The sequence below is a fragment of the Sinocyclocheilus grahami genome, unplaced genomic scaffold (genome assembly GCF_001515645.1).
Source record: "Sinocyclocheilus grahami isolate Dianchi unplaced genomic scaffold, SAMN03320097.WGS_v1.1 scaffold93.1, whole genome shotgun sequence".
In the NCBI taxonomy this organism is placed as follows: Eukaryota; Metazoa; Chordata; class Actinopteri; order Cypriniformes; family Cyprinidae; genus Sinocyclocheilus; species Sinocyclocheilus grahami.
In genome coordinates this window covers 855,308-869,522 of record NW_015505272.1, presented here as the reverse complement: position 1 = coordinate 869,522, position 14,215 = coordinate 855,308, and the positions used below count along the sequence as shown (strand labels likewise).

Below are 14,215 nucleotides of genomic sequence, written 5' to 3'. Positions count from 1 at the left end.
CAATAATTAGAAGGCTTCTTCAAACTGTTGCTGGATAGATCGCGCCACCCAATTTTGAAAATTCTCTCTTCATTTACTCGCCCTCATGTGTATGATTTTAACACAAAACCATATTTTTCAAAAAATAACCCATCCCTGCAAGCATTACATCATCATGTTTCGAAGTGTGATGTTTATGTCAAGCGGGTTTTTGAAGTGCACATTTTTGGGGTTACTATCCACTTTCATTAATATGAACTCCGAAATTGATTCGGTAACATTTTATTTTATAGTCTTCTTGTTACATGTTACACATACGTACTACAGTAATAACAGTATATTATACATAATTACATGCAATAACCCTAAACCAAAACATAACCCTAAAGTAGGCTAACATATTAATTAATATTACTTCGTACTTGTGTTAGATGTGCAGTTACAGGGACACACTAAAATAAAGTGTAACCATGGATTTTTCTTTTCTAAAAATCTTCATTAGTGTTCATGAATTAGTTATAGTTAATCTTAATTATAATTATGACATTTTAATAATCTGTCTAATTCTATGGTAATAGGGAAGTCACAGCTATAACGATAATGACAAAGAGTGCTACAAACAGTAACTTGGAATTTTTGGAATCACTTTCAAAACATTTTTTTGTTTTGTTTTTTCCCCCCCAGCTGATGATCGATAAAAACACTGAATCCAGCTGACTTCAAATAGCTCCAACATTTAAAGCTGCAGACAAGAGAACTGCAGCTTAAGTGGACATGTTGTTCTGGCCAATGTTGTTTTGGACCACATTTATATTCACCTCTTTGACAAAAACGGTCTAAACAACACTCTTCAAAATATCTTCTTATAGGGCCTATACGTTCTGAAAAGAAAATCAGTCTTACAAATTTATAGAAACATAAGGGCAAGTAAATAATTTCAGAGTTTTCTTTTTTGTGTGTGATCTATCCTTTTAAATGATATGCCAATGGACAACACAGCTACATTTGACTGTCCTACCTGTGTTACTTTAATATTACAACATAAGCGTTGTCTTGTGAAGTTGCTTGTGTGGATGAGGAAACTACAAATGTTAATAAATGCTACTGTCGCTGGCATAAAGAGGGAATCAATTACCATCAAAACAGAATCAGCAGCTAAACAAAGCAGGGTTATCTAATGATAGCAATTAGTTAACAAACACTGAGACTACATAATGCCAATCCCCCCCCCCCCCCCCCCCCCCCCATAAAACAGTTACATTTTTTAATTTTTTTACTTGTACAATGTCATCATTACGGACATGACTTGTGGCCTCAGTGACACTGTCCGTGTCTTCCTTTCTGGAATTGGGCTGTGCGACAGAAGCTTTTGATGCTTCTGGGAACAAACAGAAGAGATTCAACATTTACATGTTGCTCTGAAACACACCAATAATTTAACAGTCTATGTGTAATATAACATGTCGTCATGCCCTTGAATATGCCAAAAGTCGACTTAGTAGCATCTAAAACTTCACAGGTAAGACTTAGTTTTTTTCTTTCTGGAATTCTGCTGTCCGACAGAAGCTTTTGATTCCTGACCACTGGCTCCTGACAAGCTTAGCGCTAATGAGACAACACTGACTGCAAGCTCTCTCTTTCCACTGCTAATCTTAGGCAAACAAGCAGCCACACGGATCCAACCAGGAAATGAAAAGACCACCAGCGGACCCCACCACGTACAAAGGGGCTACAAGACGAGTTGGCCCTCAGAGAAATTAGTAAACTGAGAATGTGAAGGAGACAATACACAGACACTCATTTACCACATCTAGCCCTGAAGTGTTTCCTGGTGGGGTGTCCAATATTGTCTGTTTTATTTTGATTTGATCAAATTTGATTCACATGGTTCAGTTAAAAACAAGGACAGATACGGGGGACATATTTGTCCTGACCGGAATGAAATGAGGACAGAAGACGGAACATGGTCAGTCACAGTGATGACAAAATTTCCTGACTGTCGGCGCAAGATAAAATACTGACTAAAACGATAAGTCTGACACCACAGTTGATGGAAAAATACTGCCCTGTAAAGTCAGCAGAAAGCATTAGCCTGCTGATAAAAGACAACTTAAACCAGCCTAAGATGATTTGGTGGTCTTAGGTGGTTTATGCGGGTCTCTCAGCCAATCCAAACAGGATTTAGCTTAGCTGCTTAGCTGGATTCAGGCTGAAAAAATGTCCCAAAACCCTCTAAAACTAGATAACAGTTTGACCAGGCTGGGAGACCATCAACACATCTTGGGCTGGTTTAAGGTGCCCCCCCCCTCCCCCCTCAACAGTATATTGTCTAGTGTCTTCATAGTCACAACGGGTTTTAAATGAACAAATAGCTAGTTTTGTTCAATAAAAATCAGAAATTTAAGCGGATATGATTTACTATATTCATGAAATGATGCACAGCACGTTTACTAAAGAGAACTCACAACTGTAACTGGCACAGAGCAAACAAGGTGCCACTAAAACTGCTTTTATAGTTGAAATTGATAGCTACACATTAACAAATACAACACTCATATACGTTAAAAGAACGGAACTTTTATTATTAGACTTTTTTTTAAAGCGTCAGCATAAAACGCTACAGAAAATCATTTTAAACCGGAGAACCCGAGTGCTCCGCGAGGTCCACGATGGATGATAAAAGACGGTGATGTTTCTTCATGCCGTACCGTCAATGCACCACTCACCTGAGACAAACAACACGGTGCACACATGCTGACAGCGAGGCAGATCCTCCTTACAGACACCGATCCAGTTCAATTGCTGAGCTCGTGAGGTTCCGATAACGCGACCGTGGCTCGAGCGTTCGGCGCTCCCGCGATTCTCCCCGCACGCGCCGCGCGCCCCCGCGCACAATAGACTGTGGCGTGCGCGAGCAGCGGCTCTGTGCGGAAGTCTGTGAGAAGATGGCCTACTATAAATCCCGAATCACAGAGCCGTGTTGTTCATTCACATTCATTGAATATGATTGATCGTACATCCAAATCAAATGCATTCATCGACGCACATCACTTCCGCTATCGTCATAATGTGATGTTTTAGAGCTCCCTCGACCACAATGACGAAGAAAAGCATAATTCAGAGCTCTTTTATAGCCTGACCGCACCAAATCTTACTAGGGGACAGGCACAGGGTTATATTATACATCTTCGTTTCGGCTCATGTCAAAAATGTGGTTGTACTTGATTTGTTTACATGTATACAGGCTAATAGGTGGGGCTTTTGGCTTGAATTTGCTCATGCAAGTGTTCTCCAGTGACAGCATTCCGTCCATCACTCACAAATCTGTAGAGTATGCCAGTTGCAGAGAACACAAGTTTTCAACTGTAAGCGTCGACTAGGTTGAATAAACTGCCTGTACATCGAGACAGAAAGTATTTATGTAGTACTAATGCGGTTTAAATGGTCTCCGTTTATTGAAATTCTGTCTGTAAACATCACTCTCAACACATCACAAAGTGTTGGCTGAAGTGCAGCCAGTTCGCTGACAAACTCTACTGGAAGAGAGAAGTTACAGACAGAGCTGGGACAACAGCACCGCCTTCAGGACTACAGATGCGCTTTCAAACAAACCAAACTGCCTTAGATGCTTTATGATGATGATAATAACAATAATAATAAAGCTTGGAAATAAAGATTAACCAGGATTTCAGGAAATTAACCACACCAAATCCTTATAAGCATTACTTAAAAATGTAACGATTACAATTGAAAATATTACATTATTTGAACTATTATTAATATCACATAGACATTGTTTTTATTGTATATGCTAAACATATTACTGAATATGCTAGTGACAAATGTGGGTGATGTGCATAATTAAAAGAGACACAACAGGCAAAACTACATTTTTCTATAATTTAATTTCCTAAAGTACATAAAAAAAATTATTAAACTATTAACACAAATATGTTAACTCCGTAACTCTGTTAAATGTAAACAGCACATTTGCCATTCATGCACAACCACAGCAGCACCAGTGGAAGAAAACAGCATCCAAATCACTCAGAAAACCAATTTCTTTTTAAGGGTACCTGAGAAATGGGATAGGAAAAAAACTATTAGATTTCAAACTTCAATCCCAGTTTCATTATATATGATCCTTTTCTATTACACACTGGTGTAATCTAATTGACAGCTTTCATTAATCACACAAAAAACACCACTGGAAATGTTAAAATGACCCCCTGTGGTGAAAATCAAGTTTTTAATGTTGTTTACATGTTCATCTGGTAACATGCTTCAAGTCAGACCATGTGCAAATTCATCAGTCAACACCACTTCCGAGCATTAAACAACATTGTTAGCTATCGGATACATTTATCTAGTATTTTTGCATGTTGTCTTCACCTTGTTCAATACTGTCACGTTTTCTCTTGATTCCAATCAACAGGTTTTCTTTCTCCTTCAGGGCTTCTGTTGAGGAGTTTGGTCTGGGAAGCTGAGGTCCTGGGGTGGGTCCTGGTCTATTGCTGAAATATCTAATCTTCAAAGCCTAGAATGAGAATATCCATTCATTCAGACCCTCTCTAATGTAGATTAGCTTTAAGCAGTAAGTTGAATGAACTGCGACCCAGTTACTGGCACCTGTGAAGCCGTAGTGCGTGTGCAGGGGTTAAAGGTGAATAATCCGTTCAGGAGCTCCAGGAGGTCATCGCCAGCTGCGCTGAAGATGTGCTCCAACGGAGTGCCAGGAAATGGCTTAAATGACACATAGTCCGGTAGACTGGACATCCCCTTAAACAAAAACCAGCACAAATCACTAATTCTACCTCATACACACACAAAGAATGAAGGTTTTGAGAAATACGCAAATGAAGCTGAAGTAAAACTCTCTCAATTACAAATAAGTTCAGAAGATAACTACAACTCACAGGCCATGTCTCCTCTGTTGGTGTTCCCAAAGCTTCAAATATCTTTGTCAGCTGGTCCAAGTCTGAATCACCAGCTAAAAATGGCACCTGGAACAAGAACAAACAATTCTTAAAATGCATGTTAATGGTTTAATCAATATGCAAACTTGTTTCTGCCAGGGGATACATTTTTTTCAAAAGATCATCTTTCTCTCTTCTGACCAAAGTAATCAATCAAACCAAAGTAATGATATGTTTTCCTTCTTTTACAAAGTCATAGAAACACTATTATGATTTTTTTCTTTTGCTATTGGAGAAAATGGGAACAAAAAATTGTATTTGTTGTAGTTTCTATTCACCACTAAGTTTACCCATCTATGACAGCTTTCGCTTCTGAGAATCCTAGAAATGTGAAAAGGGCCTAAAGGTATTCAGAAGGGCCAAATGGTTTTACAAACTCACTCGGAGTAAAAGCTCAGCAAGAATGCAGCCAACTGCCCACATGTCCACACCCACACCATACATCCTGGCACCGAAGAGCAGCTCTGGGGCACGATACCATCTGAGAAGTACCCACAACATGAAAAATGAAACAATAGCATAATAGAGAAGATCCAAGTATTATTGTAAAAGGTCATTACTGCATTATCAAAGACTTCTACAAACCTTGTAACAACTTGATGCGTATACACTCGGTTCGGGCTTCCAAATGCTTTGGCTAAGCCAAAATCAGCCAGCTTCAGGACTCCATTTTCATCCAGTAGCAAATTATTGGGTTTAAGATCCTAAAAAAAGAAAACAATAACGCTGACTTGAAGTAGCAGTTTTCATCAGGATTTTTTGGGGAATAAGTCAAGTACTGTTCACCTAGCCTGCATTTATTTGACCAAAAATTCTGTAAAACAGTAGTATTATGAAATATCATTACAATTTAAAATAACCATTCTATTTTTAAATACGTCATTTATTCCTATGATGGCAACGCTGAATGTTACCAGCCATTACTCCAGTCTTAAGTGTCACATGATCCTTCAGAAACCATTCCTATATGATGATTTGGTGCTCAATGAACGTTTCATATCATTATAAATGTTGAAAACAGTTGTGCTGCTTAAAACAGTACATGTTTTCAAGATTCTTTGACGAATAAAAAGTTCAAAAGAACAGCATTTATTTGAAATAGAAATCATCTGTAACATATAAATGACTTTTGATCACTTTAATACATCCTTGCTGAAGAAAATCATTAATTTCTTTGGAAATTATATATTACAGACCACAAACTTATGAACAGTAGTGTGCGTAATTAAAAAAAACACATGGAGCAGATGCATGGAGCCTCACCCTGTGCAGGATCCAGTGATTGTGCATGTATTCCAGACCCTGTAACGTCATTAGGATGTATGCCTTTATATTGGCTGGTGTCAATACAAGACTGGTGTCCTTTATAATCACCTGAAACAGACCATAATACAACTACGTATTTATGTGAAGTGTTTTAAGAGCAATGACCAAACAGTTAGGAGGGATAAACATCATACTTATACTGTGTTATTGTTTGATCTGCTGGAGTTCTTAATGGCTTTTTACTCTGTGATAAGCTACCAAGATAAACAATAAATGTCCAAGTGCATTGTTGTCACCTCGAGATCCGTCTCCATGAAGTCAAAGACAAGACTGATGTTGGATTTGTGTCCAAAAGCATCCAGGAGCTGAGATAGAAAACAGGTTCATTGATGTCAGTATTAGTATAATGAACAACAGTGCATCAAAGTTTTATATGAATATAGACATGACTTACACCAATAATGTTTGGATGGCTGAGCTCTTGCAACAACTTAATCTCTCGAAGGGCTGTTCTGTATGCCTGGATAACAGAATATATATATATAGTGTATTTATAAGACTCAAATTAAACTGATTACTCAAAAAAAAAGTTATAATCAAAGATTATGACATATCCAATGCGCACCATCTTTGGCTTCTGTTCTGTGCCCCACTTTTATCTGAAAACAAGAAATTCACCTTTTAACATAAAGGTACCTAGGAATGATAAAAAAATCGAAATATGCAAATGCATATGCAAATTACTAAAACGAGAGAATTTGATCAAAAGTGATGGTTTTTAATAAGTATTAACTGAAGTGTCTTACCTTTTTGATAGCAACAATAGTGTTTGTGGTTTTGTCTCTTGCCTTGTACACAGTTGCAAACTGCAAAATAATTGTACAATGCATTAATGGCAATATACATTGATCAAATTAACGAGTATCATGCACCTGCAAGAGCTGCTGCAGCTATACACTAAAAATTGAAAAACCGACCCACAACAGCTCAGAAATAGCAAAGTTATGTGGTTTACCTGTCCTTCACCAAGAAAGTCCAGCTTTTCATAACGCTTCGCTCTGGACTTCACATCTAATGCCATGATTTCAACTGTAACACTGTTCTTTGTGAAGTCACACTTCCTTCTGTATTAAAGAGCACTTTATACTTCCGGGTCAAATAAAAGTCACATAAGTGGAAAAACGGGCTTAAAAATGGCATGGGATTTGATTGCATATTATTAAATTGCATGGGAATTGATGCTGCACGGTTCGTTCATCATATTTTAATAATATAATATTATAAAAAAAAATAATTTCGATTTTAATAACTTGATAATTTAGTTTTTTTGTTTGTTTGTTTTAATCAACAAACAAACAAATGAGATTTTAGCTTTTTTTAATAATGCAGTTTTGTGACTAATATAAAAAAAAATGGTGATAAACGGACAAGGAGGGGACTAAAATAGCAGTTTTGCTTCTCACAGTTGTGAGCTGCAGTGAAAAATGTCTGTGAACGCTCAGAGGTACGCATGCAAAATTTCTAAAATATTTAAGAAATACCACACTGCACATTTTCAGAAGATTTAGCATTTTAATTAAATGTATATATTGTAGTTTATTTCGAATAATTGAAGGCATTTTGCAGCTCCCTTGGAAGTTTAGTAAGCCTCACTTATTATAATCACTGACGAGTTATTTCATAAGCAAATCTTTAATTATAAATCAAATTTGACTTCATGGTTCATTTTAAACAGCTGCGTTCATCATGCAATCACAAATAGATGTCGTGCCATAATTACATTAATAGAGCAATCTATCAATTGATTCCTGCAGAGGGCGCTGTTGTCAATGCAAAAAAAGAAAAAGAAAAAGAAAAAGAAAAGAAAAAAAGCAAGCGCTTGTCCTTTCCTTTGCACTACATGCATTTTCATAAACAGCTCTAGTTACTAAATAGACCTACTAACAAATCGGTATCCAGTTTAAAACATATCGAGTCCTATATATCGAATCATATCGAGTCAAATAAAGTCGAATATCGCGAATATCGAGTCAAATAAAGTCATGTTTCCCCTTTGTCTGCATTATTATTTCTCACAATGTATCTATAGAAAGGGGACAATTTACATATCATAAACCATTTCTGCTAATTCTCAGTGTATTTTCGAATAAAGGGTAGTTTATAAATCAGAAACAATTACAGGGGATGCTACTGAGGATATGCTCTTGCATTTTTGTAAATGTATTCAAGTATTCTGTCTTCAAAATTAAGACAAAGACTCAACACTGTCACATTTGACAGACTTGGATTTGAGTTCAAAATGAATATTCAACCAGCATACTGCACTGTTATTCTTTTATTGACACAATCATATGGATCACACTTTTGTTTTGGTCTCTTACTAGTGTGTGTCAATAGACAGACTGTGATATGATGTGATTATTACACAGTTGTTCTTCAAAAACATAATCCCCCTTAGATACCTTTTTGTTTGACTTGTTTACTGTACGCCTTCTATCACCATCAGAAGTTTCCCATCTCAACAGGAAGTGGTTAGCACAAGCTCTGTTCTTATGAAGACGCCCACTTCCTCTGACTTTGATAAACACATTTGTGGTTTTGCGCACTAACCCCATCAGATACATTTTCTTAACTGCTGCTAAACCCAATGTCCTCAAATTACAGAATGATTTCTGGCGGGTTTATAAAGAAAACAGCATCCAGTATAGTGAACAAGTGACTTTTTGATTGGTGAGAAGTAAATCTTATAGTGTTATGTAGTAATGTTTTTAAAATATTTAGTCAGTACTTTGCTTGAGAAACATCAGTGACTCATTTCGTATCAGTTGTATCAAGACTGGCCTCATTTGAAATGAGAGATGCAGCACATTTGTTTGATTTAGTCAGTGCTCTGAATATAAAGCAAAATATCTGTAACAAAACAAAACAAAAAAATTGGAATCAAATAAGTTTTTGCACACATTTATTTAAATTTACACACATTTATTGATAGCAGGAATTAACAAAATACTGAGGAGGATCTTGGGCTTAAACTGCATTTGGATTTTCATTTCTAAACTTATACTACATTTGGGCTTAAGCTAAATTTTGGATTTTATTGGTTGTGCTTAGTTTTTGATATACAGTTTAAAGTTGTATTTCTTCGGATTTAAGCGAGTTTTCCTTTAATTAGATCTATTTCAATTTTATACTCCTCTTATTTATTCATTTAACTTTACTATTTCACAATTTTTTTGATTGTATGTTTTGCTATAGGGTTACAGCACTAAAAGTCTTCTTCTGTAGTCTTTAATCATGCTCTAAAGACTTCTTCATTTACTTCTTCAATTTCTTTTTTACTGTTTTGTTTGACAGAAAGATCTGATAGGTCAAGTGTCCAGTGTCAACACAGTGTCATGTTTCAGTAATCGCCTTCTCTGTGCAGCGTATGATTTTTCATTTCACAACTTCTAGATTTACTAGTGAGCAGGCAGAAACTACAATGATGTTGAGTAAATAGGAGAACGAGAATCATCATCCTCAATCTGAACAGTCATTCTGAAGAACAGGTGAGCGAGATAATTGTGAAACTGTAAATGAAACCTTTAAAAGGTTTTTAAGTCGTTTTGTCATGAGCTGATATTGACTAGGTATTTTTGCAATTCAAATGTAGTCAGTGAAACATAGTTAACAAGTCTCTTCTAAATGAAATTTTGTGACCTGGTTTACACTCAAGCTGTCCAAGAAATATTCTTAAAAGGATAAACAAAAGGATAAAAAAAAGCTGGTCACAACTTGCTCACAATCTTATAAAGACTTTAGGTCTTTCAAATATCTGGTTAGGTTATATTTCAACATTTCAGTAATGTAAAGCCACAATCATGGCAATGAATTCTGAAACCGACAGCTTTTGCTTTTTGAGACTCTGCATGTAACATGTCTGCTCAAGTGCTGTGGTAGAACTTACACTAAAACCACATATTAGTGTGAGAAACAAACAGCACATCAAAACCTCTCACCTATCGGCTTCTTCACAGATCTGAGAAATGTAACTCAACATTCGCTCTTACTTGCTGTCTTTATAATATATACTCTTTATGTTCCAGGCCTCAGACAGGCATTTAAATATGTAGGTAACAATATCATTTCCATTATCTGTTATTAAAGTCAGTAGTCCATGCACATCCCACAAACCTCTAAACTTTTTACATGTGGTATCCATGGCAACTTTTTTCCAACTAGAAAAATCATTGACCCTTTTTGAATAATCGGCAACATCATTGATTTTCAAGGTTGCCCAATGAGAACTATTTACTAACACAGTCGAGACATTGATTGGCCGTCAAGGGAGCAGATGCTGACCTCTATATTGAAGAGGTCTCAGAGTGTCGTTACATTCTTTCTCAATCAATACACAGCTCAGATATAAACACCCATCCTGTCTAAAGGCCAAACGAGGTGAACAATGTGCTATGCTTTCTTTAAATCAAATATAGTCTGAGTACTTGCTACTATTTACATTTTTATGTCAGTTAACAAGCTGTTTGACTCAAACCATCCCAAATAAAAAGAATATCAGTCTGCCAATTTGATAGTCACTGTGAGAGAGATTAATTAAATAGGGTGTATGTGAGTTGCTTTATCCATAACAGTTTGGCTGGCATGATATATAATGATTTTGCTGACTGATTATAAAGATAAGTAAGTTATAATGTGCTAAATGGATGGATATTGAAATTCAATAAATTATTTGCATAATGAAACCAACAATGAACATGTCAAGGACAAATGCAGGTTTATGTGATAAGATAGATTAAAACTACCGACTGTATACTGAAAAACGTACATTAAAAAAATCCAGACATTTTATGGACAAAATAAATGAATGAATATACATTTGAACTACAAGCAAACAGAAAAATAAATAATTAAACTACAGATAATAAATAAATAATAATACAAAACAGATAACAAATAAACAATAATGAATACTAAAGTATTTTTGCACTACAAGAAAACAGATAAAACAAACAAATGAACAAATGTTTTGCGTTACAGGTAAACAGACACAAATAAATAAGACAAAACAATACATTTTTGCGCTACAAATAAATAAATATTTTGCACTACAAGCAAACAGACTAACAAAAATACAAAAATAAATAAACATTTATACATATTTTTTTACAGTACACTCAAAAAGAAAAATAAATCAATATACACATAGCGCAATATTTTGAGCTTCAGGCAAACAGCTAAAAATAAATAAGTAAATATACATATTTTGAGCCAACAGACAAAATAATGAATACATTTTTGCGCTACAAATAAATACATATTTTGCACTACAAGCAAACAGACTAACAAAAATACAAAAATAAATAAACATTTATGCATATTTTTTTACAGTACACTCAAAAAGAAAAATAAATCAATATACACATAGCGCAATATTTTGAGCTTCAGGCAAACAGCTAAAAATAAATAAGAAAATATATATATTTTGAGCCAACAGACAAAATAATGAATACATTTTTGCGCTACAAATAAATAAATATTTTGCGCTACAAGCAAACAGACTAACAAAAATAAATAAACAGTTATACATATTTTTTTCAGTACACTCAAAAAGAAAAATAAATCAATATACACATAGCGCAATATTTTGAGCTACAGGCAAACAGCTAAACATAAATAAGAAAATATACATATTTTGAGCCAACAGACAAAATAATGAATACATTTTTGCACTACAAATAAATTAATATTTTGTGCAACAAGCAAACAGCCTAACAAAAATACAAAAACAAACGAGCTACAAGCTATTTGTTAATAATAATTAACAAATAAAGGTGTGATTGATATAAAAACAAACAAACAAACAAACAAACAAACAATTCTATGTATGTATAGCGCTACAGGTAGAGGGCGCTGGAGAGCAATCGGCAGGGCCAGTCCGAGCGTTTGCTGAGAGCAGAGCACACACCGATCATTATCAAAAACTACTGCAGGAGTCCAGCAAGAGTCACATCACACTCGCTTAAATCCGATCAAACACGTCCAGAAACGGGAACGCCAGCGTCTGCATATCCCTGGATATTTGCCCTGCATGACCGCTCGGCTCCGGTGTGCCATCTAACGCAGGACTTTGGATATTATTAAGGATCGTAAGAGCAGGTCTGTTTTCTCCGCAGTGGGAAGAGGCTCGATCCACCCCCGAGTCTGATGGTTTGAGAGGGAAGCGATGCAGCGCTGTGACTGTACACCATATTCCTGCTTCAATCCACATTTCATCTGAATCTGCAGACGCACTCCACTGATCGGTCGCTAATCGACCGCTCTTCATTGATCTTTTTTCCTTTCTGAAAAGAAATCTCACCCGAGATTGCAACTGGCGCCATTTTAAAGCGATAAAAACGCTGTTTGCTTGAGTTTGAGGGATTGTAAAGTGCTTGTCATAAATCTAGTGGATGGATTTACTCTCGTAGACTTCTGCAGCAGCTTCAGAAATGGGTGAGTTTTTACTTCTGCGCTCCTTTAACCACCATTTCGATATTCTCATTTATTTATCTTACTTAATCTGTAATTGAACTGAAATGAGTGAACTGGTCGGGTTGTTGTGGATTAGTGAAGCACTTACAGACTGCAGAGCTCCATTTTAACCACAAGAAAAAAAGTGGACTTTCGCCAGTCTGCCTTGTTTCTACGGAATACTTTACAATATTTGTTCCAATTGACCTAAAGCAGCAAAATCGACATATGAAGAGTTCAGATGCAAAAGCCTCGAAGTACGTCTGACGTTTTTCTTTAAAATGATCATTTCTTTCTGGCTACTATGCATAGGTTTCTGTGGAAGTAGTGGTGCTTCTGAATGGGTTGAGGCTGGGATTTAGCGCATTTGAAGTGAAAGTACTTGATGAACATGTACTATGTGTGCAGAGCATTCACTCAGTATTATCTCATTTTTGACCAAGATGGCTTTTAGAGGCTTTTGCATTGGAACTCTTCATGTATATATCAATACTTATGGCAATCGTTGAGGAGGAACAGTTTCATAGACTACAAAAGGTGAATGTTTATCTAACTCACCCTGAAGGACAGCAGCATTTGCGACACTGAGAGAGTACCTGCGCTGTATGGTCTGATATATATAGTGGTATGTTCAAACGAAGGGGCATTATTCAGCGTAATTTACTGTAATCGTGGCCATGCATCAGTTTCCCGCTGATAGAGAGTAGGCGTGTGTTTGCACTGTCGAGCGCCTATAGTAATTTCCACTATAAGCCACCGTGTAGGCTTGCTTTCCATGTCAGTTGTGTTCTTACTCATTACAGACTGAATGTGTCACAAAACCTAGCCAGCTGTCTATCTAGACAGCGTTTGTGGGCAATCGAACGTCCTGTGCTGCCTAAAATGCTGTCAAGTAGGTGTCTCACAAGGTTTTGAGACACATCAGCGTTTTGTCTGTGATGGCCGGGTAAGCAATGATGAAACTGTTGACCTAAGTGTTTGGGTTCATATCTGATCTGTCATGGTCGAGTTAATCTTTGCTGACATTTACCAAGATCAGATATTATTCAGAAGGAGAATTTCAGTAATTATTAATATACACCATAAATAGCCTATCAGATCTTAGACTAGTATCATGCCCCTCATTTGATTGGCTGAAATCTGTGCCTAATTGTAGAAAGGGGAGGAGCTATGACAAGGTGATCTGAGTGGTTTTCTCAGCATCTTTGGATTGAAACAGAATGGTCTCTAGAGCAGTGGTTCCCAACTACATTCCTGGAGGCCCCCCAACACTGCACTAGTGTGGTCTCCCTAATCAAGCACACCTGATTCAAGTCATCAGCTTATTAGTAGAGACTCCAAGACCTGAAATGGGTGTGTCAGACAAAGGAGACATGCAAAATGTGCAGTGATGGGGGGGGCCTCCAGGACCGTGGTTGGGAACCACTGCTCTAGAGGAATTTAGAGCCACCATGAAATCAAAATTCACAGTTCTTATATCATTT

The 14,215-nt window shown here is 36.5% G+C and overlaps 3 protein-coding genes across 5 annotated transcripts in view; 1 reads left to right on the top strand and 2 right to left on the bottom strand.

Moving 5' to 3' along the window:
* LOC107587505 (serine incorporator 5) overlaps nt 1-2,894 on the bottom strand; it is a 35,240-nt gene extending 32,346 nt beyond the window's left edge. Inside the window, exon 1 of one of the 3 annotated variants that reach the window (XM_016275309.1) lies at nt 2,706-2,894. In XM_016275309.1, coding sequence (XP_016130795.1) covers nt 2,706-2,732 — 27 coding nt within the window. In that variant the 5' untranslated portion in view covers nt 2,733-2,894. The remainder of the gene's footprint in view (nt 1-2,705) is intronic. The other 2 variants (XM_016275310.1, XM_016275308.1) reach the window with 2 other exon arrangements.
* Nucleotides 2,895-3,865: 971 nt separating this feature from the next.
* Nucleotides 3,866-7,369, bottom strand: LOC107587506 (cyclin-dependent kinase 7). The gene is made up of 12 exons (XM_016275312.1): nt 7,237-7,369; nt 7,028-7,087; nt 6,845-6,880; nt 6,676-6,741; nt 6,518-6,586; nt 6,219-6,329; nt 5,541-5,659; nt 5,337-5,436; nt 4,896-4,982; nt 4,609-4,758; nt 4,372-4,516; nt 3,866-4,055 (listed from the first exon to the last, which is right to left on the bottom strand). The coding sequence occupies exons 1-12, from the start codon at nt 7,300-7,302 to the stop codon at nt 4,027-4,029; spliced, it is 1,038 nt and encodes a 345-aa protein (XP_016130798.1). The 5' UTR covers nt 7,303-7,369; the 3' UTR covers nt 3,866-4,026.
* Nucleotides 7,370-12,219: 4,850 nt separating this feature from the next.
* Nucleotides 12,220-14,215, top strand: part of LOC107587504 (SET-binding protein-like) — a 76,679-nt gene continuing 74,683 nt past the window's right edge. Inside the window, exon 1 of the mRNA XM_016275307.1 lies at nt 12,220-12,713. The gene's annotated coding sequence lies outside the window, so the exon portion shown is untranslated. The remainder of the gene's footprint in view (nt 12,714-14,215) is intronic.

Bases quoted from the DNA above. Each gene is read 5' to 3' on its own strand.
- LOC107587506 (XM_016275312.1), bottom strand. From the start codon at position 7,302: ATGGCATTAGATGTGAAGTCCAGAGCGAAGCGTTATGAAAAGCTGGAC. The intron at 5,660-6,218 runs GTGAGGCTCCAT...TTCTTTTTTTAG, and splicing joins ATCACTGGATCCTGCACAGG to GATCTTAAACCCAATAATTT. The intron at 4,056-4,371 runs GTGAAGACAACA...CCCATTTCTCAG, and splicing joins ACGTGACAGTATTGAACAAG to GTACCCTTAAAAAGAAATTG.